The sequence below is a fragment of the Crocodylus porosus genome, unplaced genomic scaffold (genome assembly GCF_001723895.1).
Source record: "Crocodylus porosus isolate Cpor-Errol unplaced genomic scaffold, CroPor_comp1, whole genome shotgun sequence".
Classification (NCBI taxonomy): domain Eukaryota; kingdom Metazoa; phylum Chordata; order Crocodylia; family Crocodylidae; genus Crocodylus; species Crocodylus porosus.
The window spans coordinates 45,118,562-45,144,475 of record NW_017728943.1 but is presented as its reverse complement, the minus strand read 5'-3'; the positions used below and the strand labels follow the sequence as shown (position 1 = coordinate 45,144,475).

Below are 25,914 nucleotides of genomic sequence, written 5' to 3'. Positions count from 1 at the left end.
CTCATTACCTTGTCCACCAAAGCGGTCCAACTTCTAAGGGGCTGGGGGCCACATGCCACGCAGGCTGTACACCCCATGGGCTGCATTAGTGTGATTCACGGATCCCCAAGGCTGCCACCCTTCATAAACTTTTGCACAATGCCCCCCTCCCTCACTGCACTACTGCAATCCCTGCCGGGATGGTGCTCCCTTCCTTGTACTGCACATGTGGGCAGCGTCCTCCTTAGACCCCACTGCTCCACCACGTCATAGACTCCCCAGTCCTGTGGGCTGTGTCACCCTGCCCACTGGGGAAGGAGCAGGCTTGAGGGAAAGAGGTATGGGGACCCTAAAGACCTCAACTGCAGCAGCAGCCAGGTAGGAACCCAAGGGCAGCACATTAACCACTTGCAGGCTGCATGCAGCTTATATCTATCTATACATCTAGATCTATCTATCTGTACATCTATCACTAAATACAGAGATCTCTCTCTTTACATACATACATATAATTTCAAAGGCCAAATCAGTTCCAGTTGGGCAAACCCAATAGTCAAGTTCCAAAATTTGACTAAGCAGAGCTCAATCGTCATATCTGTGTGGCTCTACCACCGAGCAAATATTCTCCCTCCCAGACCCATTTGTCTGAGGCTTTGGTTACTCCCCAAACCCATCCTACATGCAAGCCCCAGGCCCAGAGGCCTTGGGGTTCAGATATCCCATCTTGCGAGATCTTAGCCAAAAGTCCAAGGGTCGCATGCAGTTTATGGGCCGCCACCTGAACAGCCCCGTTGTACCCCAAGGATTACCCCTAAATAACACTGTTAAAGATTGTTAAGTCTTAGGGAGGAGTCATCCTTTAGAGCTGCAGTCAGCAACCTCTTCAGGTTGCAGGCTGAAATGACGAAGCTTGGGTCAGAGGTGGGCAGGCAGGTGCTAGGATATGGCTGCAGCCACTGTTTCTTCTCTCCATGACAGCATGGGGAGAACTCCCACAGTCACCCTTTCTTCCCTCCATGGTGACAGAGGACAGAGACTGTCACTGAAGTGTAACTGATTCATGAACCATAGTTTACTGACCCCTTGCTTTAGAGTGGTTGGAAACTTCTTACCACATGGTGGGTTCTACCACATACACAATTGTTTTGTACCACTAATCAAGGAAACAGGAAAGAAAACAGATGCCCATCTCCAAGGTGCGAACCTACATACTACTAATATCAGCAGGCTTTGAATGTTCATCTTTGTAAAGGTGGTTCTAGCTCAGCAAGTTCTGGCAATATAAAAAATACAATGAATTAGTTTTAAAAAATCTGTGTGCTTAAGCTAAGACAGAACAGGGATCATTAGTGCTACTATAATTATAAAATTATAATATTTAGGAAAATGCAACAACAGTAGGTAAAGGCAGAATCTGCTTAACAGTCTTCCTGTTTATTCTGGTTTTTAATATTTGCAGTTCTCACACCCAAACTTTTAAGAGGTTCTGGACACACCAAGTTTTTTTTTTTGCTGGCAAAAGCTGTATATGAGCACCTTCATTTTCCTAAGGCTGTACTACCTATCTCTTTAACAGCAACATTAGCAAAATAAGATTTCCATTACTACCATATTATCATATTATAGTATCATATAATATGAATCATATGATCTTCAAACAAGCACATATAACTTCACCAAAAAATAACAAAAGTTGATACCTGTATCTGAAGACAATTTGGACCTGATGGAACAACTGTCTTCTGTCCTGGCAGAACTCCAAAAAATGTTATCACAATAATCTAAGTAATTTGATGCCCCCGATCATACTCAATTCCCCGTTCATACACTTACAAAAGCAACTAAAGCACAAAAATGGACAAAAGCAAATCTGAAAACTTCACGCATTAGTCAATGCAAGGGAAATGCATATAAAACCTGAATGTATGTCAAGACATTCATTAACAGACCACGTTTATTCTGTACTGAAACTACCTTCCCAGTTAAAAGAAATGCACACAAAGGTAATTAAAAGGAACAAGTAATTTATGTTTGATGGTAAAAAGAATTCTCAGCTTCATTTCTGAGAAACCAGTGTTTTCTATGGTTCATAAAAACAGCTAAAACAATTCTTAGTTCAGATACTGTAAGAGCTCCCCCAGTTGCCCTCCAGAAGAACTACAGGAAAACATGTTCCATTATCTTTGCATCTTCATCATCTGGCAAAATTTCAATCACTCCTTCCTGTGAAGTGAGGATGGAGATAATTTCCTCAGACAATTGTTCATGCTTATTCTCTGCACATGTATCTGCAATCTTCTTCCAGCCTTCCACAGTACATATGGTATCGTTTAGTATCATTTGTTCCAAAGCATCTGATAAAAAAAAAATAGTTTCACAATATTTTCCCTAATAATTTTATCCATTGATGTTAAACATAGCACAAGATGCATCTCTCATAGGGGACACGACTACAAATTGATTATTCTTGTTCTCTTCCCCATTGGATAATTCTAAGGACCAACAAAAGAAACCAAGAAAGTGGTTCCTAAACTTTCTGCACTCAAAGAATATTGTCAACTCTAAAAATTTCTCAGGGTCCACCATGCAACCTTATAATCAAACTGAACTGGAAAGAGGGTAGGGAGAAACCTAGTGTAATCTAGAGGCCTTTCTGACTACCAGTGATCTCCAATCATTTAGGAACCACATAAAGAAATTAATAAAAAAGCCATAAGAAAATGGTGTTCAGTTCATTTATAAAAAATAGAAGCTAACAGAACTCAAACTTGTTCTTTAGATCACAGTAGTAATGGAAAGACAGGGAGGCATGTTTGTCTAGCTGTGCCCTCAATGGAGTTAAGGAAAGTTTTGCTGCTCAAGTTAACAGCAGCAGGATATGGCTCTGAGTTAGGAGCACTTGTCACTGCAGGTAGGAAAAAACAAAAGTATCACTACAAAGCTATTGTAGCCAAGAAAAGAGCTTAACTTTTGAGAAAGTACAGAAAGAACCTACAGCAGGCTTGCAGGCTTTCTGACAGAGTATAATGGGTATATGGAATAAGTTAACTACAATATTAAGTTTTCTAATTAGCTGAATTAAACTTGTTAGCACAATGAAGCAAATTGTGTCCAGTTCTGGGCGCTGCACTTCAGGAGGGATGTGGCCAGTATCGAGAGGGCCCAGAGGAGAGCCACTCACATGATCAGGGGGCAGCAAGGCAGGCCTTAGAAGTGGAGGCTATGGGACCTGAACCTGTTCAGCCCCCACAAGAGAAGGCTGAGGGGGGATCTGGTGGCCGTCTACAAACTGGCCAAGGGGGACCAGCAGGCTATGAGAGAGTCCCTGTTCCCCTGAGCACTACCGAGAGAAACAAAGAATAACGGCCATAAGTTGACTGAGAGTAGATTTAGGCTAGACATCAGGATGCACTATTTCACAGCCAGGGCAGCTAGGATCTGGAACCAACTTCCAAGGGAAGTGGTGCTGGCTCCTACCCTGCGGTCATCAAAGGAGGCTAGACAATCACCTAGCCCAGACTGTTTGACCCCAGCATTCTTTCCTGCCCATGGCAGGGGGTTAGACTTAATGATCTGTTCAGGTCTCTTCCGATACTACCAACTATGAAATTATGAAATGTGATCTCATTAAGTTTATTTTTATTCCTTTTGGTGTTACTTGCAATTTAATTGCTTTGTTATTGCCCAGCTGGCAATAACAAATGATATATCAATAAACATTAAATAGATAACAATAAATATCTATATATTTACATAACTTCACAATAAGTGTTTGTAAATAGCAGCTTACTGTACTTACTCTTCTCACTCATTTCTTCCAACAGATGTAAGCCATGTTGCTTGTGACCAGTAGAGATGAGTGAGAGGACTATAGCCCCAATGGATAAAGATGCTGGTTTCCCATTCCATTCTTGAGTTAAACAGCAAATTAACTCAATACTAGCACAGTTTGTCAATAGGAATATGTAATCATCTAAAAATCAAACACCAAAACATTATTACTTGAATATATTCACACATGATATATGACCATGGCCCAGATTCTGATCTCACTAAACACTCTGGAGCAGCAGTGTCAAAGATCTGGGCCACAGTGCTGCCTGGGGGTCTTGGAGCAGGAGCACATGGGGTCGGTTCAGGGCATGCGCTAAATCCAGTGCACATCTGGATCAGGCCCACAGATCAACCACAGGCCACTCATCTAGCCCACAGGGCCAGATAAGTTTGACACCCCTCCTCCAGAGAAACTCCAGTGAAATCAAGGTAAAGCCCTCGCATTAGTTTTCTAGGGGGAAAAAAAAAGAAGATAAACATCAGAGTAACTTCACAGATGATAAATTGTAGAGTGCTGTTGCAAATACCAAAAAGGACAGGAAAATAATTAAATAATAAACCTTGTTGTTATTGAAGCCTTGGGTAGGAAATAAAATGAGACAGAAACATGCAGCCTAACAAAACTAAGTAATATTAATGTGAACAAGGATTTTAATGGGATACTTGGACAGCTAAGCCTAAGGGGACACAAGGAAGAACAGAAAGCAAAACTGATTTCACTTCGCACTGTAATACGGCCACAGAGATAACCTAATATGATTTTGGTCTGTTTATACGGCGGTGTCACATCTCAGATCAGAGAAGTGATAGCCATTTTCCATAGGGCACTGGTGAGACTGCACATTTATTAGAATGCTGCAGATAGTGACAAGCACCACACTAGCAGATGGAGGCTGACATACTGAAAAGACTTACCATGATTTACAGAAAAATGATTGATTGAATAAAGGAAACAAAAACATATGAGCTAAGTAGCACAACCCTGCAATATACTACACCTAGCTCTTCAGTGCCTACTGTATTTCCTGCAGCACTAGGCCCTAAATGTGTACCTTCAGCTAAGTGACTAGACAGGTCATGGATATTTTGAAAGGAAAGAACTACAGGAGAAATTCTAGCCCCTTTTAAATTACTGGAAAAGCTTCCATGGATTTCAGCAGAGCTAGCATTTCATCCTCAAGGGAAGGAGGAACTGGTTAATGTGAGGACTCCAAAAGGTAAAATGCTGCCTTTTCCATGAGTTGATCTGCATGCAAATGTTAAAAATGGCAACTGCAAATCGAAATGGCTGTGCTTTCATGTTTCAACAAATGGTACTTTCATAGTAGTGAAGCAACAGTGGAACCCAGATTTTTTACATGGTCCACAACAGGTTGCTGAAATAAGACTAACCTGCTCAGCTACTTACTGTGGCTTTTACTTCAATGAACACCACTTCTCCAATCAGCACTTCTCTTGGAGCACAGCTCTGCCCTATACAACTTATTAGAGAAGTAGTATCATTTGGAATAAACTCTGCAGCAAAAAGCTAGAATGCTTCAGTGGTCCTGCACAGCTGTTTGCTGTGCCTACATATACCCCTACCTAGATCACAAATTTCATTTTCTCAGGGCCGTAAGTAACATAAAATTACAATTTCTACTATACAAGGAGAAGTGGTTATATGAGAAAGCAGAAATACATCAGATGAAATCTAAACCCCAAATGAACACAGTAGTAAAACCTTCACCGATTACAACAGACCTAGGATTTCACACCAGCAGACCTGGGGTCATGGCTGTCTAGCTATGTGTTCAAACGTATTCTCTATCGTAACTCACAGTCAAACTAAAATCCAACATTTTCGTGTTGATCCAACAACTTAGGCACATGCAATGAGTAAAAGCACATGCCTAAACAGTGCAGGATCAGAACATTAAAACAGAGATATCATAATGTATATATTACAGAGACATTCATGTACACAAATACAAGTTGTGAAGCATGCCAAAGAGAGAGAGAGAAAGACGATATTTTATACAAATGTGTGAACAACAGATAGCTGATAAATCAAAAAGAAAATTTAAATTTTAAGAGGGTAAGTAAATTCAGTCACACTTAGTTTGGCAATAGTTTTCTACTCCCACTGAGCCAAACTTCAGTTCCTACAATGTCCAAGCAATAATACTTCACAAAAATATGTAGAGAACTATATGTGGCTGCCTGTAAAAAACTGGATGGAAACCTTGACAGTTGGCTGGAAAAACAAATATTTTGTGGTTTTTACAATGACCTTGAGGTTGTAGTCCTGCTAAGCAACAGCAAAGATAGATGCAGTCAGATAGCCCTTAAACACAATTCTTATGGAGAAAGCAAAATCTAATGCACTGGTGGACAGAAAACATTAGGGGAATTTTCACATCAAAGGGGAGGGAGGGCATTCTGTCATTACTTTTTATGTTAAGATCATTATGTACAGAATTAGATTTTTCACATGAATGCATTAATGCACGCTTTAAAGATTCAATCCAAAAGCTACCAGAAGGATTTTTTTTATCTGAAAAAAATGTTCACCGAATCGATGATGAAAGAAAATGTAAGACATATTCTGATATTTACCTAAAGAAAAGGATTTCAATTGCTTTATATAATCCATTGCTCCACAAATCTGGCCCTGTTTACACAGGCACAAAGCAGCTTTCTTGTGTACATCGCATTGACTGTAGACAATCTGAGCCAATGCCAGGCATTTGGATTTGCTGTATGGCTCAACCTCCCCATAGTCATAAATCACATCCCCTATTGCTTCAGAGAATGTCAGCCTGAAGGAAACAAGGTAGTAAAACAAACTAATGTTACAAGTGAGTTTTCATAATTTGGAGTACAGGTTTCCCTCTCCAACTGCAGGGGTTAAGTTTCTGAAAGTTCTCATGGTTGGCAAGACAAAAGGTTTATGGGAAAAATGGCTGGTGGTGGGCTGATGCGCAGCCATGAAAAACCGTGTTTACTCAAAACTATATACTGTGGTAGCCAAAATCATATATAGCAGGGGTTCCCAAAGTTTTTATGCTGCAGCCTGGCAAACCACAGCCTGGCAAACCACAGCTCAGCAGTCACAGCCAATCGTGGCCGGCATTTCTGGCCAGAAGACAGGTAAGGATACCTCTACCCCCGGTAGAGAGGGATGGACCAAACCCTGCACTCCTTGCAAAAGGAGCTGTGGCCTCTCCACCTGGCTCTGGGGGATTGAGATTTGCTGGTCCACGGCCACTTCCAGTCTGACAGTTGACCGTGCTGCAGACTGTGCTGCCGACCTGCCACAGCCCAGCACTGGGCCATGGCCCAGGGATTGAGAACCCCTGGTATACAGAATATTAAGTGTAGATACTCAAAACTGTGGTTGGCAATGGTTAGCGAGGGAAACCTGTATTTCAGAAGCAATCACAATAGAACTACTTTTTGAGGTATCTTAAGGCACCAGACTGTTTTCCTTTAAACCTTTGCTCCCCTGCCCCATCTCCTACAATGTTCCTATCCCCTCTGCTTTGGCATCAGACTTTCTCCATCTTTTCCATAATGTCTGAGTGCACAAGAAAGTCCCATCAGTACCTAGGGCTGTCTCAGTCCTTGGTAGTTGGGATTATATCCCTTGTAACACTCCTGGATGCATGCAATCCCAGATGAGTTTCTAGGATACACAAGGAAGGAGGAAATGTGTATGTATGATGTCCAAACTGTGACATATGGGAAGTCAGGAAAAGAGGCTGTTATTTTTGGGATGGAAGCCAGATGCACGGGGCTGGACTTCTTGCTTTAGGAAATTCAGCTAGATGAGTGCATGTTTAATGAGGATGGTATATAAGAACCAGACAACATTCAGAATAGTTGGCTAGGGGAACTGTGTGGAATTGGACCAACTTCAGTCCAGGGAGAACAGTAGGAGGTTTTTGCTGCCAGCCTCATAACTAACTCAAATGAGCATATAAACAGTTTTCAGAAGCTTCTAACTTGGCCAAATCTGGATGAAATGTCAGAAGGACCAAAAAAGGCACTTCCCTGGCCAAGGAATATCAAATATCAACCATCTACTCCAGAGGATGGAAACACTTCAAAGGTTCCAGGGTGAAAATAGCTGTTCAATACTGGCAAAAAAGCCCATTTCCATATCATTTTTAAAAGAAATAAATGGCTTTTAATTAAACTTTATGTAGGAAATCACTTTGCAGAAGACAGTTGACATGAAAAGTTTCAGCCCAAACAGTTAAAAATTTGAAAAGTTATAAGCAACATATTATAGGGGCTTAGAGTGGAAGTGCTGAGCAAGCTGAACTTAAACATTGGTACCAACTTTGTTTACAAACCAAATGATTATAATATTTGTAAAGTGGCATTTTAAAATCATGGTATGAACCGTAATTATGTCAGAGACATCATTTTTAACCTTGTTGTTTTGGCACAAGGACCCAGGTTTTCTATTCACCTACACATATAAGGTATGCTATGTTTCAGTATGATATGACCACTTGCAGCATCTTATTGTTTTACTAATTTCCCTGATTCCAGTGCACTAATAAAACATACTTAAAAAGCTATTTTAGAAAGGTGGCAAAAAGAGAGACAAAAGGTGGCAAAAGGAGAGATAAGGAAATAGTGCTTGGAATCAGTTAAGTCTAAATGAGTCGATTTAGAATCTAGGTTCAAAAGCCAAAACACAAACTAGGCTTTGAGAATTACTGCTATGGTTTTCACATCACTTCAAGCCCAGGTGCCAGAATTATAATTAAGACTAATGCCAAGTTTGTTTCATGGGATTTCTGCCACCTTGAGACCAATATGAATTGGACCTAGAATATGGGTCCCTTCCAGTTTGGGATCTGACTCATAAAGCTAAATTGCAGAGGCAAGTCTGGTTTGGGAAATTCAAATCTGAATGCATCCTGATTCTCATAAATAAAATGCAGGGACTGGCGGCCACATATGCGTTAACAGTTCAGGCCTCTCTCATAATTCTACTTAATACTGTGGATGATATTAATATTATCAGTGACAGTACCACAAAAGTTACAGCTTTCCAGTAACTGCTGACTTCTAATTTTTTTAAAAGGTATCAGACCAAAGGTACCTTTTTAAAAAAAAGGTATTAGACCATATTTGAACATCTTTTTATGTACATTTTTACTGAAGTGGAAGAGAGAAAGGATATGGAACAAAATTGTGCTCTAGAATGATCTAACAAAATTGACAGCAACTTAAAAGAAATACAATATTTTGCAAAAATAGCTTTCTGTACCTTTCATTTGTCTTAGTTTATACTCACAGTGAATTTAAGCTGGATTTAACAAATGGCATCAAAGAAAGGTATCTGCTAATTTAACACTATCTGCATGGGTCTAATTTACAAAAAAGGGGGAGGAGATTCTCTGTAAGTAGGGCCTGATTGCTTATGAAAAAGCACAAATGCAACTTTCACAAGAGGGAGGGTATACACCCCTATGATTCAAAGAGCCCAGAATCCCATTTACCTTTGCTGTGTGACCCAGTGTATAACTAGATTTAACTGTTTTTCAGACAATGCACATCTGATTGCTTCCAGAGTCATAGCTGCATTCAGAGGGTGTTTAACTGCAGTACTTGAGTTTATAAGAGCCTCAAAATATTTCAGCAAAGGAAGACTCTTTCCTTTAATAAAACCAAGTGCTAAAGGAAGAAAAGGAAAGCCACTGATCAAAACACTTAGGAAAACAGCACTTTTACTATATTAAGATTTTTAAATTTAATTTGGCTTTGCTAATGTTCCCAAATTCCCTGAGGGCAGTGATACCTGGTCCATCTGCAGGCCAGATCTAGCCGATGGGCTTGATTTGGTCCACAGGACAGGAGCAGAGGGACCTAGGGGACAACCCAGCCCTGATCCAGCTGTGTGGGGGGAGCATGTGTGACCCAGCCCCAACCCAGGTGGGCTTGGGATTTGGCAGCAGGGGAGGCATAACAGTATTAACTATCACTGCTTTCCCACAGACAAGATTCCCAACTCATGAGGAGCCACACAGGCAGAATGCTATGACTCCACAGGTTGGATTTGACCCATGGGCCAGGGCTTGAACATCCATGCCCTGGACAAATTTTCACCAAGGTTCAAGGTGCAGTACCACCTTAGCTGCCTTGCCAGTCATTGAGAGCCCAGGCTGCCCTGGAGCAAAACGGGTGAATTCATCAGAGTATTGGATCTCATCTGTAAACCACTAAAGAACACATTTTCATAGCAAAATATGTGGATTTAAACCAGGCAGTTCATAGTGATGCTGAAGGGAGTAAGACTGAAACTCCTGCACATCACTTTGAAAATACACCCCCTAGTGGTAAGGCTTCAAACAGTTCACTATCAAGCATTCTGCAAACATCAGTCACAGGGGCCTCTCACATACTTATTGCTAAGAATGTGAGAAAAATTTTGGCAGATCAGGGGCCCAATATAGAGCTTACCAGCTCATTCAGATTCTAAGTATTGGTTTAGTGTAGTTCTTTTGCAATTTACTGCTTTAGATCTTTACCAATTGCACATAGAGTGAAAAAGAAAGAAAAACAACATAGTTCAGTGATCTTCCCAAAATTTCCTCTAGTTCAGTGGCCTCCAACTTTTTAAAGTACAATATCACTTTTTGAATTAAAAAGCAACCCAAGATCTACCGTGTACTACCCAGCAGTCTACTGTGTCTCCCCACCCAGCAGTCAGTTTGTGGGAAGGGAAAGGGGGGGAGCAGATCAAGGCAGAGGGAGAAAAAATTATTTGGGGGTATGCCCCCCCGCAGCAGGTAAGTCTGTGGGACAAGGGTTGGGGGGGAGGGAAAAGGAACATGGGAGGTGGGGGAGATAGAGGCCCCACAGCAGTGAGGGAGGGAGTGGGGCACAGGTTGGAGCACAGGCTGGGTAGACTGGGGCCCTGGCTGGGCTGGGTGGTGGGACAAACGGAGGCCCGGGGGGGCACATAACGGGTGGTGGCAGCGCTGGGAAAGGGGCTAAGGGGAGGAGGGGGTGCTGCAGCCAACCAAAAATTTGCTGTAGCCAGCCCAACCCCGCCCAGTGCCGCCACCGCCCACCCCAAGCACAGTGCAGCCCAACTCCCCCCACCAGGAAAAGCCTGGTGCAGCCTTCCCCTCCCCCTGCCTCTTCCCCACCTAAGGGCATGGGGGCTGTGTGTCCAGGATCAGCGTGTGGGGGAGGGTGGGCTGCCACTGTGGACTAGGAGGCTGCACCAGGCTCTTCCCGGCAGGGGTTGTGTGGCATTCGGTGTGGGTGGTGGTGGTGATGGAACGGGGGGGGGGCCTACAGTGAACTTGTGGATGGCTGCAGCCCCCCTGTAGCCCTGCTCCCAGCACCATCACCACTCACCCCGAGTGCAGCCCTGTCCAACACCCTTGCCAGGAAGAACCCAGTGCCCTCATGGCCCCAGCCCACCCTGCCCTGCATGCTCTCCTGGGCTGGGTGTCCCTCCCTCCCCATGTCCCTGGACGAGCCCTGCGCAGCTGCATCCTGCGCCCCACCCTGGCTATGTAGGGCCTGCCCCAGCCCCACTCCCTCCCAGCTACTGCAGCCACCCACACTCCACCACATTTGGGGGGGGTGGGGACACATGCCCCGCTCCCCTCCCCAATCTGTGCGTGGGGCAGAGGTGGCTGCCGTTGTGGGCTGGGCTTTGCATCCCAAGCCTCACTGCAGCTGACCCAGGAGCAGCTCGACACCATGTGCATCCTGCCACTGGGCTAGAAAGTGGGATGCACATGGTGTCGAGCTGCTCCCAGGCCAGGTGCAGCAGGGCTCGGGGTGCAAAGCCTAGCCCACAACAGCAGCCGCCTCCGCCATGCACAGATGCGGCAGGGGAGGTGGAGGGGGGATGACACATGCCCCCCCGGGGCCTCCTCTAGGGTACACAGAGTGGCAGGAGCCTCCCATACCCCTGGACCAGCTGTCCAGGCTTGATCCTCCTACCATTCGCATGGCCAGGGCCCCAGCCTCCTTACCCCTGCTCCTGCCACATTCTGTCCCTCACCGTGCAGGCCTCAATGTGGCCCCTGCCCCTTCCCTCTCCCACGGACTGACCTGCTGGGCTGGCGCTGTGGGGGCTGCACGTGTGCATGCGCACTCAACCCCCTCAGCCTCACATCAACTGCAAGAGGCTCCATGATCGATCGACCAGTTGGTGACCACTGCTCTAGTTCTTGCCAGGAGCAACACAGTAACAGCTTCAACCACTGACATTAGTAATCATACCACAATATTTTATGTTGCCAATTCAAAGGAAATAATTGTAGAGGGGCAGGGGAGGCAGGACTAACAATAACCCAAAGAGTGTATTCTGTTGTGCACTTCAGCCTTCTTATTAAACTAAAAATTAGCTATATTTTAGGTCTAAATGAATGGAATGAAATATTGTGAGATGGTTTCAGCTAACTGCCTGGATAAGCAGTTGGGACCAAACTTTCAAAGTGAGGTCTGTGTGCATCTAATTCATGAGTGGAAATAAGATAGCTTCAGGCTAGGGCTTCAGACTAGTTCTATAATCAGAGACAGAGACAACATTCAGGATAAGCCACATTTAGACCTCCCCAGATCCTCAGCCTATTTCTCTGGACAAGCACAGAAAAGGTAGAGGAGTTAGCAGCAAGTCAGCCACGCTGCCAGTACATGAGGGCAATCCAGCAAACTAATCCTTTTTCACTGCCTGAGTGCAAAGTGGCCAAACAAGAGATAAAAGACTGAGCTGCACAGGCTCTTTGGTTTTGGAAATGTTACAAGTAATCCCCACAGTAATTCATGTTTGCTCTCTCAAGGTATCTTTTAACTTGAATTAGAGTGCCAGATTCCTAAATGGCATGAAACAGTGCTATTAAAATCAGTGGAATAATACTGATTTTTATAAGCTGAGAGTCTGTCCAGGACTTTTTCCAGCTGAAGTCCATACCTTTAAATTTCAACAGGGTTTCTTCATTGCGAAGGACTCCTCTAGGGCAGTTTGCTGCATAGAGTGCTGCAGCCTCATACTGACCACTTGAAAATAATTCATTGAACCTCGGGGAGGGGAGACAAAAGAAAAGACAATGTTATGTGGCATTGGAACAAAAATAAAAAAGAACGACTGGTTGGTTTCTGGTCTAAGCTGCTTATGATGGATTTATATACCAACAAGAAAGTGGTTGACATACCTGATGATGGGCTCACACAGCAAGCTCATCAGCTGGCTGTCTATTAGTGACAGAAGTTTACACACTGCTCAGCAGAGGCAAGGGTTTTGCTGCTGCTGCAGGGGACCTTTGAGCGCAGACACACTCAAAGTTCTGCCAACAAAACCTTGTAGCAACCGGCAGTCTGCTTAGTCCACAGCACAGGTGATGGGAGAGAAAGGTAGCTGCCAGACAAACTGCAAGCAGCTACCTGATTTATTGCTTCTGCCACGACTCTGAATTATAATGGAACCAAACTTAAGTAGGCAATAACAGAAAGGCACATGTTTATAGTATGTTATTCCAGGATGAAATAGCATGCTGGCTTAATTCACATTAAGTAACACCTTTAGTATAAATGCAGACGGCAGGGCTAGGAGGTACCTTGTGGCACTGGCACACATTATAATAACGCATGCTGGGATCTGATCCTTATCCCAATAATCAAACATCCTGCCATGCCACATTCCCCAACTGCACCACTATTTTAATGGGACCCTTGCAACCCAAATGTGGTTTGGCTTGTCAGAGGAAGCCAAGGGGGTTCCCCAACCAGGGAGTTTAACCCTGTGTGCCCAAGCAGTTCAGCCTGGCAGAGACCAGCCTGGCACACTGACTGAGATTCTTTAAAGCGCCAGGTAGCAGCAAGCCTCAGAGCTTACCCAGACCCAACACATTTTCTGCCTTGCTCTGTAGTGCTGCAAACCGCAATACTGTAAACTGCGTATATAGAACTGAATAAAGATCTGTGGTGTTTTTTTCTACCTTTCAATATATTCAAGCAAATCTTCAGCCTCTTTACTCTTGCCTGGGTCATATTCAAATATATGAGAGATGCTAGAGACAGCAGAAGCTGGAATATAAAAAACTTCAATGAAGGGTAAGTACATTATAATTTCACTAAATAAAATTAGCATGGAAGTTGCCAAAGTAGAACAAGCATGAATAAACTGTGATCCATAGAAACGTATATTTTTAGAATGTGAAGACTGAAACCTGTTGCATTAACAGGCAGGAATGGACATTATATATTAACCAATGATCTTTCCATTGTTTTAGGAGACTAAGACAGCTCTCCTTAGTGGAAGCTTGGTTAGGAAACACTTCTAGTTACCCCAAGTAAATTCTAGGGCAGAATTTTCCTACCTGTTTCCAACCTTATAGTCTAGGTACTGGATTCTGTACCTAAGGGTCAAATTCAACATACTAAACCATTCTATATTTCCACCTGAAACGAATGCAGCTACATAGAATGTATGCAAAGGCAGAATTTGAACCTTAGCTCTGGGACAGGAGCAGAAACCACATTTAAACTCCCAGTAGCAGTGAGGCGCCAATATGTAAACAGATTCTGATTGCTATGAAACCCATGTTCCTTCACTAAATTCATAGACTTCAGATCTATAAAGGTATTATGGAAGTAGAATTCAGCTCACAGTATAAAAGCCCACTGGAAGGGTCAGAGTAAAGTGATAATGGAGGTCTGAAGATCTTGTTACATGATTTCAGTATAGTACAAAGTGCATCACTGCACTTTATTTCAGCTCAGAAAACCTTGATTGCTGCCACTCAGAGCGTGTTACTGCTCATAAAAAAGTTAAGCACTGCAGAAGACCAGTGGCAATTTGCTGGATAATTTCTAATGATTATTCATCATCTCTACTTTGGGATGAAAAAACTTGGATGTCTGGAAGCATTAACAGCAAGAGACCTCTGTGAGCCCAGAACAAATGGGACAGGAGAATGAGTAGCATGTGAGAAGCAGTGTTTATAAAACCTACCTCTGTGTTTATAAAGCCTACCCAGCCTCACCTTTACCTAAATAAAAGCAAAACACCTCAGTCCAAATTCATTCTTATATAATTCTAGCAATGTTTTTCCCCCTATGTCTTTATCTTCGTCATGGGCAAAAAACTTCTGTGCCTAAATGCCACATACAGCAGCATGCAACAGGGAATGGGCATGTTTCTTAATGGATCTAAGCAGGAGTCCAATTCTAACCAAGGAATTAAAAGAGTGACCTCATATCACGAAGACTGGAACTTAGGGGGCAACTTAACTCCCACTGATTGTCACAGAACAGGGACATCTAATTCCTTTCGTCCTGCTTGAAAATCCTAGTCTAGTTTTGGAAAATGAAAAGAGAATATGCCAGATTTACAGCTGACACAGGATGGTATAACCCCGCTGAAGTCAATGAAAATACACCATTTACACCATCTGAGGTGTAAATGGTATATTTTATAACCCCATATTTTTTGTGATGGATAATACTTTATTTCAATTTCAATCATTTTACCTTCATCAACTTTCTCTTGTTCCATGACTTGAGAGAGAAGCTCTTGCAGTGAGGTGTTCTTGTCATATTTTGCCCAAGCAGAAACAGCATTTGCAACCAATGTAATTCTACTGTAACTATAAGCAATTAAAGAAGGAACAGCACATTTCAGTACACCAATGTACCCAGACAAGCACAGATCTCTGCAACCTTATGATTGACTTCAAAGTCTATGACTTCAAGGACCTACAAACTCTACCCTGCATCATCACCCCACCAATATTCTCACCTTAATCCCTCCCTTTCTCTACTGGATTGCCTATCCATTCCTATCTTAATGAAAAAGACACCTCACCTTTTTCCTTACAACCCCACTGAAAATGCACTTGTTCCATATGCTTACAATGGAGGTGCATTATGTTTATGTCATAATAAGCCAGATACCAGCAAACTCTACTCTGGTTTTTGGATGCATTTCAGAACCCATAATCCTGGAGCTGGTGAGTCTTTAGTATAATTTCAAGATTTCTAAGCGTTGTTCTCTGTGATACCAGTTAGAGCAGCCCACTAAATGCCATCTGAGAACCCCCTTTGTCAATTGCAATCGTCTCCATGAGGAAAACCCCTGGCTGCACTCCTGTGCCAGTTCTACCCCTATTCTGCTGCTGCAATGCAATGCAAAGTGGAGAGGACTGGGGACCAGGACGTGTCGGTCCCCTTATGCCTACTTTGGATTACTCATCTATTTAGATTATATGGTTTTTGGAGGAAGCAGTATCTTCCCTTGTATTCTACAAGAAGACAAGTGCAATGCCAGAGATCAAATAATAGATGTACTGCAAATATTATTAACAATGTCAATATTAACATATACTTATAACAATCTATTGAAGTGTTATCTATGGCCCATGGCATGTTATATTTCTGGTAACAATAAATATCAACTAGCTAGCCACAAATTCACTGAATTTACAGTCCCATAAAATAGCAAACAAGCCATGAAAATATTACTCAAAAAAGTGGGGGCACCATGAGCCTGATATTGGGGAGGTTCTCCCCAGTGTCAGGATCATGGTGCTCAGAAATATATTTTTAAAAACAGGCAGGCATTCGGTCGGGGCTACCAACTGTATGCCTGCTTTTTAAAGATCTGCAGCACTGTGAGCCCGACATCAGGGAAAAACCCTCCAATACTGGGTTCACTGCACTGAGCAGTAAGCAAACTGAGCAGTAAGCAGAGAGCAGTGGCTCTCTGTGGCTCTGTGATAAGCAGCTGAGGTGTGGGACTGCCTTGAAGAGGCTTTTCTCTGTGCTAATGACTTCGGAGGCTGACTGCTGTTACGTACTGCCTAGTACGTAGTTTGTGTTTGGGATTTTTTTTTCCTGTAGTGTGTGATTCCTTCCTTCCTTCCTTTCCTATTTCTCTTTGTTCCCTTCCTTCCTTAGATACAAATAAGGCAGCAAAGTACCCAACAGCTACTTTGCCTGACTCTTCACAAAACAATTAAGCTGCCAGACACCTAACAGAGATTATCTAGGTAAAGGGGGCAAACTGAGGGAGGAGATAACAAAAGAGATGGTTAGACAGCTTTTCTTGAGTCTGAATAAATTCAAGTCAGCAGAGCTACATGAGCTTCATCCCAGGGTCCTGAAGGAACTGGCGGAGATCTCGGAACCCTTAGCAATGATCTTCATGAAGTCGGAAATGGGCCAGGTACCAGAGGACTGGAAAAGAGCCAGCGTAGTGCACCTCTTTCAAAAAAGGGAAAAAGGAGGACCCAGGGAATTACAGACTGGTTAGCCTCACCTCAGTATCTGGAAATTACTGAAGCATATCCTAAGGAAGGCCATTTGCAAGCATCTGAAGGAGGAAAAGCTGATCAAAAGCAGCCAGCATGGATTTATGAAAAACAATTTGTGTCAAACTTGATCTTCTTCTCTGACAAAGTAACTACTTGGGTGGATGAAGGGAATATTATGGATATTGTGGATCTGGACTTCAGCAAGGTGAGACGATCCCACAGTCTCTTGAGCAAGTTTGTAGATGACATGGAAGGATTGTGAACACACTGGAGGATACAAATACAATTCAAAAGGATCTTTGCAGATTAGAAAGCTGGGCTAGAGTTAACAGGATGAAGTTCAATGCAGACAAATGCTACACCTAGGGAAGAATGATCAAAAACACAAATACAAAATGGGTGACACCTGACTGGATGGCAGCACCACTGAAAAAGGACCTGGGAATCTTGGTAGACCACAGACTCAATATAAGCCTGCAGTGTGATACAGACACACAAAAGGTGAATGTGGTTTTAGGCTGCATCAATAGATGCATTAGGTGCAAAGCTCTTTATGCAGCACTAGTTAGGTCTCATCTGGAGTAGTGTGTGCAGTTCTGGGGTTCACATTTTAAAAAGGACTTGGAGAACTTAGAAAAGGCACTGAGGTGGGCAAGAAAGATGATCAAGAGCTTGAAAGGCAAGTCCTACAAGGAGAGGCTGAAGGAGCTAGGCATGTTCAGTTTGCGGAAAAAGCACTCAAGGGGGAACTTGATAGCAGTCTTCAAATACTTGAAAGGCTGTCATAAAGAGGGAAACACCTTTTCTCTCTTGCTGCAGAGGAGGACATGGGCCAATGGCTAGAAGTTTCAGTTTCATAGTTTGTAGGGTCAGAAGGGACCTGAGCAGATTGTTGAGTCTGACCCCCTGCCAAGGCAGGAAAGAGTACTGGGGTCAAACGACTGCAGCAAGGTGTTCATCTAGCCTCCTCTTAAACACCCCCAGGGTAGGAGCCTGCACCACTTCTCTTGGAAGTTGGTTCCAGATCCTAGCCGCCCTGACCGTGAAGTAGCACCTCCTGATATATAGCCTGAATCTACCCTCTGCCAGCTTATTTCTAGTCACTCCTGGTAGTGCTCGGGGGAACAGGGACTTCCCCAATGCCTGCTGGTCCCCTCTGACTAGTTATAACAGGCTACTAGATCCCCCCTCAGCTTTCTCTTGTGGAGGTTGAACAGGTTCAGGTACTGTAGCTTCTCTTCATAGGGCCTGCCCTGCTATCCCCTGATCATGCGAGTGGCCCTCCTCTGGACCCTTTCCATGTTGTCCACATCCCTCTTGAAGTGCGGCACCCAGAACTGGACACAGTACTGCAGCTGCAGCCTGACCAGTGTCGCATAGAGGGGGAGGATCACCTCCTTGGATCTGCTCGAGATGCATCTGTGGATGCGTGACAAGGTGCGGTTGGCCTTCCTGACTGCATTCCCACACTGCCGGCCCATGTTCATCTTGGCATCAATGATGACTCCAAGATCCTTTTCTGCTTCTGCACTGACAAGAAGGGAGTTCCCCATCCTGTAGGTATGGTGCTGGTTCTTCCTCCCCAGGTGCAGCACCTTGCACTTGTGGGTGTTGAATCCCATCCTATTCTCATCCGCCCACCCTTGTAACCTGTCTAGGTCTGATTGCAACGTATTCCTCCCATCTAGCATGCCCACATTCCCCCACATCTTAGTGTCGTCAGCAAATCTGAACATGGTGCTTTTTACCCTCTCGTCCAATTCGCTGATGAAGATGTTGAACAGTGTGGGCCCAAAGACCAAGCCCTGGGGGACCCCACTGCCCACATCCCTCCAAGTCAAAAATGACCCATCCACCACCACTCTCTGGGTGCGGCCCTCCAGCCAGTTGACAACCCATTTGACTGTGTAGGTGACACCATAGTTCCCGAGAACGGGGTTAGAGACAGTGTCAAAGGCCTTCCTAAAGTCCAGAAAGACTACGTCCACTGCTACCCCTGCATCTAAGGATTTGGTGACCTGGTCATAGAAGACCACTAGGTTGGTTTGACAGGACCTGCCTCTAATTGGAGATGTGCTGCACCCCTAGGAGTAACTAGGAATAATGGATGCTAACTAATGGAGAGTAGATTCCGGTTAGACATTAGGAAGATTTTTTTTTATAGTAAGGGTGGCCAGAATCTGGAATGGTCTTCCAAGAGAGGTGGTACTATCACCTAACTTGGAGGTCTTCAAGAGGTGGCTTGGTAGACACCTGGTTGGGGTCAACTAACCTCAGTCCTCTTTCCTGCCAGGGGTAGGGAATCGGACACAATGATCTTTTGTGGTCCCTTCCAACTCTACAATCTATGAATCTATGAATACCTGAAGTCAGGAAGGAATTTTACCTCATGACCAGCTTGGTATGGACTGTCAGGATTTTTGCTTTCCTCTGAAGCAGGGGGAATGGCCCTCTACCTGGAACCTCTTGAGCTTATATTGACATTTTATAGAAGTAGGACATTGGCTACCATTGTTCCCTTCCTTCACTTGTGGCAGATTAGGATGTTAGGTCCACGTTGTGTGAGGGTTGAGGGCAGTCTTATATAGAGTTTTGATTATGGTTGTATAAGATGGTTAGGATAGAGACAATCCCACCTCAGACAGAGGGGGTTAGACTAGTTAACCTCTGGAGGTTCTTGCCAGCCCTTCTTCTCTATGACTCTACTGCACTGAGTTCAGCTGCATGCCCACTTTCTTACATTCCTGGGTACCCATGGAAGCAGCCCCTGAGGAGTGGGGGAATCCCAGCTCCCCAGCTGCTGCTTCCAAATTTTGTGGGGGGGAAAGGTGTAGCTGTGGAGCAGGGAGCTTTTCACTCTCCGGTTCGATGCCACCCCATGCTGGCAGCCAGCTTTTGTACAATTAGGGTTTGAGGAATTTTATACCTCACTCCCAGAATCGTGCAAACTGCTATTCACATGTAGCATGGCAATTAGCATGCTTTGGGGAATGAGGCATAAAATTCCTCAGACTCCAAACACATGTCTGCCAGCAGCCTAGGTAACAGAAAGGACGCTGCAGAGAACTCTCCTGAAGCAAAAGCAAATATATGACAGGGGTACCTGTACCTAAGCCTGAGTTTCTTGTTCAAGGCCTCTGCCTCATCTCGTTGACTTAATGAGTGCTTGAGCTCTTGCTCTAACACTGCCCTGCTCTCCCGAGGGATGTATTTTGTTATTATGTCACCTTTCAATTCCAGCACTCTCTTCTCTAGCTGAGCTAGGTGTCTAGAAAGTGTATCCAAGTTGACCGATTCTTTTATACTCAGACCTGGGGAAGAAGAAAATGCCTTCCGTGAGCTTTGGATGTATAAACCCCTTCAAGAAGCCCTCGCCCAATGAATAATGTAAGACAATCCAGGAAGGGCTTGCAAAGAAGGGCTGAACTTATAAGCTGTCCCAGAATCAAGGATCTCTCTCCTCTGATCTGTACTGACCTAGCACTGAATTTAGCGCAGTGACCTCAAAATTTGCACAACAGTAGCAACTCAAAGGATACAGAGAAACATGAAGCAGAAGTGGAAGAGGCTCTGCCTCTATTTCCTGGACAAACCAGTGGAGCTGTTTGATAACAGCAGCATATATATGCTTCTCACAGAAAGTGAGATTCTCTGGAAAATGGTATGGGCCAAATTCTTTCATCTATTAGGCATATAAGTGGACTTTGGTGCCTAATGTGATTGGATTCCACTAAGTTGCTGAAGAACCGTTAATACGAAATGTTGGTGCATCCTCCTCCTTGTAGCTGCTTTTAATTAGAGACTCAGTCTTAAGAACAAGATGCTACAAGGTAGATGCATTCATGGATGTTCAAGGAACTGAACAGGGTAGAACAGACTCACACTTAGGTGCCCAAGTCCACTTCGACATCCAGTAAACAGAACACGATCTGGCCCTGTTTCCAATGAAGCACAAATCCTCCTACACATACCACTTGGTCAAAGTGGCTGTGCATTACTCCAAGAGGTGCAGATGTCTTGCAGATTGAGTGCACATACAGTTTCTCTTTATTTAAGGACAAAGATCTCTCTCAAAAGACACTCTCAGAAGAGCTGTATAGTAGATTTTACCTGGTATAGGCTTTGCAGGGTTTAATTGCTTTCTTTGTGTCAAAGCTTCTTTAGAGGGCATCTTTTTTATATTTCTTATTTTCATTATCAGATTTTGAATTTTAGCAGAATTTCTCTCAATGATCTTTATTCTGAAAAAAGGAAAAGAGTCTCATTTTTTCCCCACTACTTTTGAATCCGAGACAAGGGGTAAGCAACCTCCAGCACAGGGGTCAGTGTGACATGCAAAGGCATTTTGCTTGGCATGTGCACCTCAAAGGATGTACTTCTATATCTGCATAAATGCAACCAAATGGCACTATCCCTTATGTATCCTCCATTTCACAGGGTTTCACGTTAAGGCCTCTTAATATATCATATTTACCCAAATCTAAGACTACAAATTTAAAACAATCCCCTCCGTAGTTCGTTTCTATATATGGAAAATTATTAAATTTGTAGTAATTTTTCATGTTTAGAATCTAATTATTGGAGGGTTGTCTTAAATTCAACCCCCTCCCCCCCACTGTAGCAGGACCAGTACCACTACCAGGGTACGTGGGGGGACCCCTGCCCCTTCCTGCCTGTCCTCACCCCCTCCCCCGATGCGTGTACACTCCAATACCTGTTCCCTTCTTACAGCACCGATTTAACCCCTGATGCCTCCCCCCACATCCACCTTGCCCCTCCCCCTATACCTGGTTTCCCCTTAAACGCACCGGCACTTACCTTCTCGTGGCAGCATCAGTTGCAGCTTGCGTTTTGCCCCAGCCTGGGGCAAGAAGTACAGAGCATATGCTGCCTCTTACCCCAGCGCAGGGATAGGGAGCAGAGCTGACGGGTGCAGGTGGACAGGGGGAAGCAGCTATGATTCCCACTCTAAGGGCACCACACTGCCATGCGGTGCTATTGTTATGGAGCTGTACTTTAGTGCTTCCTTTTGGAAGCACTAAAGCACGGCACAGTAATTGCCCATACTGCACCATGCGCATGGTACATGGTTAGATTTTGCCGCTAAGGTAATATAGCTGCCTATCACATGTAGATCTACGTGATTGCTACATTGTTGTAACGTCATGCAACATATTACTACATCACCATACAGCGACTTGTAGATGCACCCCAAGTATTCCCCTATATAGTATGCTAGAGGTGACCTTACTTATCCTCAAGTTGGAATGCTCTTTTCCTATAATTCAACAAAGCTGTAGGCTCAGATGCCAGAGCTTTTAATTTTCCATGAAGATAAAATGCACTCCTGTGGTTGTCTTTTAATGCTTCAATAAATGCATCATACTCCTGTTTGATTGACGTCAGAATGTTCTTGTATGCTGAAACATGTTCTATTATCTGTAAAAACATACGTTTGGGTATTTTTTTTCCATTTGCAATGTTATAGAGATGTAATAGAAAAACAATTCTGCAAAAATCTCCTAACCACATCACAGGCAGATTAAATAAAAACCACTGGATATAATACACACTTCACATTGTTTCACTCTGCAGTGCAATGCTAGTGCACATGAACCATAAAGTGAAGCTGGCAAAGCTTGTTTTCACCGTCTGGACTGACTGAAGAGCACAAAGCAGACACTGGATACAGCAAAAACTAACCTCCAATACTCCACTGACAATGCTGAGGACTTTCTAAAAGTCCTCTTAATATGAGACAAAGAATCTAATACCCAAGTTTGATTTCCCAAGTGCTAACTAACAATTACTATATTTACCCATATCCAAGATTACTTGAAATCTAAGATGATCCCCCACCCCTAATAATTAGATTCTATTCACACAAAATTATAAATTGGTTATAATTTTCCATGTGTAGAATAATTAGTGGAAGGTGGTCTAAATCTACTCCCCACAGCTGCGGCAGGGAAAGCGGCAGCAAGGGGTAAGGGGTCACATTCTTGCCCCTTGCCTGCCTCCCCATCCTTGTCTGCACTGCCACTTGCCCCCCCGCTATGTTACCCACCTGTTGCCTGCCCTCACACTCCTTGTACCCTCCACCCCCTGGCTCCCCACTTCTTGCTCCCTGTGGACATGCTTGCCTCCCCCAATCTTCCCATCTGTCTCCCCCATACCTGACCCATCTCCAACCTATGCCTGTCCCCACCACCTCCTTCCCTCCCCGCACCTTCTATCTACTGCTTACCTTTTGATGCTCTGCAATCAACATCATTTGCAGCCCTAGCCCAGCCAGGGAGAAGCAGAGGTACCAGCTATGGGCCTGGCCAGGCCAGGGCTGGAGCCAGGGCAGAAGGAAAGGTGGGGGAGGGAGGCAGAATGCAGGGGGACAGGTGATGCAATCCCCCCCCCTACTCCCTCGCTGTATGCCCTGTCCCCCACTGCACAAGCCACCTCTTTAAAGAGTATTTAAAAGATAAGGAGGAAGACCCCTAATGGAAAAAAATGTTAAAACACAGACACATTTTGTGAGACTGCAAAGAAATTAATCATCTTCCAGGTCTTGAGACAGGAGGCAATACACAAGGTATGAAAGCAGCCCATCCACACTGCCACCAAAAAATTGTTTCTGTGAGTGTCATTATCCCAGATTACTCCAGCGACATGTCATTCCAGTGCTTTGTAAAATGATCCTTTATAACGTACTAAATAATATTACATCCATTGTTGTAATGTCTAATTTCAGACACTATTACTGAAACTCAGAGCAATTTTCTTTCAATTTCTTGGCACAAAAGGGGTTTGTCAATTGTGCAGCAAATCTGCTATGTAGGGAAAAATCATCTTTTAAGTCAATGAGCCCATCCTCCAGTAAAATGCAAACTGCACAATCCTGGTAAGGGGCTCAGAAATTACACACTAAACTTTGGGATCGTACCAAAAAGCCAAGAAACATCAGTATCTAAGAGCAGCCCTGCTAGCAACACAGAATGTTCACCTTAAATCATGGTATATGGTTCTCAAAGGAGTTTTTGTTTTTAATCGGACTTTATTTCTTCTATAGATACTTTGCAGCTAAGATTTTGAGAACCTCTGACCTTCCCCTCAAAAGGAAAAAAGCAAACACTTTTCAAATGATCTTCCTTTCCCTCAATGCATGACTGAGTTAGAAATCCTGAGAAATAACATATTGCTCACATGAGAAATATTTACACACAGAAGTCTATTCTAAGGTGTACTCCTGTCTAACTCACCGGGCACTTTGTCACCGACTAAAACAGAAGAAATATGCAAGGAAGCGACTCTGCATCTCTTGCTGCTAAGCACCTGTCTGCACCATCCCCAAACCATGTTCAGGACTGTCAGACTCATTACAAAGCACAACCCATTCAACATGCACCAACTCCTGAAAATGAGGCGATGAAGCCGCTTTAGAACAGCCCTGAGCCTCTGCCTAGAGATGGCATTTGGCCCCATCTCAGACATGCTTCTTAGCACACCTGAGGGCTGCTCTCAGTCTAAGTTACCTCTTTTAAGGGAGTTGGTGCTTGCAGACTATGGCATATATCATGTCAGTGCTCTTAAACACAGCATGGACACAACATGGACAAAACCCAACCACCATAAAGGAGTAGCTGCTTCCCTGTTTCAGAAAAGCCAAATGTCATGATCAGCTCCTGTCACCAGTCAAGAAGTGCTCAGTGCAAGCAGAGGCAAAGATGTGCAACTGTGACGTAAATCCTAAAGCCCCAAGTGGCTGTTCTAAATGCAAAGAGAGCAGCAGCAAAGAAAGTGCTCTGTTGGCTCAACATTCCTAAAACATCTCCTTACGCTACTGTGTGTGCATGACTCTCGTCTGGGCAGCCTGGGAATGACAGAGCAGCGCCAAGGTGTCCTAAACAGCAGGAAAGCTATCCCTGTATATCTCTGGAAACAGGTCTGCCCTTTTCTCTCTCAGAGCTGGTCTGTCTGGGTCAGAGATAAGATAAAACATACTGGTGAGAGGTCCACCCTGCTGCTTCAAATCTTGTAGCTGAATGGAGGAACTGAATTTCTAGGGCTGTCAAGCCAGTCCCTTTAATATGCTAAATTCTCATTATTAAAAAAAGCCCACAGGTCTGTAAGATAACCCTGCTGGCTGCTCATTTGCACAGAAAATGTTTTCATCCCGTGCTTTGTTACCTTATCAAACACATGTCGGTATATAATGTAATACTCCTCAATTGGCCCTTGCTCAGTACAGCCCACTGTTTCAACTTCTGTAAGGATGTAGCTTTGTATGCTGTCCAGAAACGTCTGATCGCTCCTTGAGGGGATGGGAGGGAGGATGGCATGCCCCCTCCCCCTGATGCTACGGGAAGACATTGCAGATAAATGACTTGGGCATTTCTTTTGGGCCAGTTAAGTCTGCTGTTGTCTCCTCTTCAATTACAATGAACGCTTCGGTCAAAGCCTGCAAGAGAAGGTAAGCCCTTTAGAGCAACATAGTGTGAAGGAGGCAGGGGGTTGAATCCAGGAGCACCTACGTCCCCAGCTGAGCACAAAGCGCTTGGGTCCTTCACAAACAGCCCCTCTGACTCACAGCCCAACTACTTTGCCGCAGACACACGAAGGGACCTCGTCTAGAACAGGGACGGCCAAGTGGCCCCAGCAGCCTCTGCACGTGATGACCGGCAAAAAGGAAGGAGACAGGCAGCATGAGGGCAGAAAGCAGAGCAGGAGATCAGCAGAGAACCCAGGGCAGGCAACAGAACGCAGAGGAGCCAATAAGAGGGAGCGCAGGGCAGATAGCCAAACGCCGAACCGTCGATTCCCACTAAGCCCC

General features: G+C 44.2%; 1 protein-coding gene across 3 annotated transcripts; it reads right to left on the bottom strand.

The window, feature by feature from the left end:
• Positions 1 to 1,392: 1,392 nt before the first annotated feature.
• CLHC1 (clathrin heavy chain linker domain containing 1) lies at positions 1,393 to 25,914 on the bottom strand. Of its 3 annotated transcripts, none has more exons than XM_019549282.1 (11): positions 25,272 to 25,914; positions 22,342 to 22,529; positions 21,201 to 21,331; positions 20,194 to 20,401; positions 15,310 to 15,425; positions 13,776 to 13,863; positions 12,752 to 12,858; positions 9,315 to 9,489; positions 6,412 to 6,614; positions 3,779 to 3,952; positions 1,393 to 2,333 (listed from the first exon to the last, which is right to left on the bottom strand). In XM_019549282.1, exons 1-11 carry the CDS (start codon positions 25,452 to 25,454, stop codon positions 2,137 to 2,139), a joined length of 1,770 nt encoding a protein of 589 aa, XP_019404827.1. In that variant the 5' UTR covers positions 25,455 to 25,914; the 3' UTR covers positions 1,393 to 2,136. The 3 variants fall into 3 exon arrangements, with proteins under 3 accessions (XP_019404827.1, XP_019404828.1, XP_019404829.1); XM_019549283.1 differs by having other exon boundaries at positions 20,200 to 20,401; XM_019549284.1 differs by lacking the exon at positions 25,272 to 25,914 and adding an exon at positions 23,338 to 23,398.

Coding starts and splice junctions, on each gene's coding strand:
- CLHC1 (XM_019549282.1), bottom strand. CDS start 25,454: ATGTCTTCCCGTAGCATCAGGGGGAGGGGGCATGCCATCCTCCCTCCC. Junction 21,332..22,341: donor GCATTCCAACTTGAGGATAA/GTAAGGTCACCT, acceptor TCCTTTTTTCAG/AATAAAGATCATTGAGAGAA. Junction 20,402..21,200: donor CCCTGCAAAGCCTATACCAG/GTAAAATCTACT, acceptor CTTCTTCCCCAG/GTCTGAGTATAAAAGAATCG.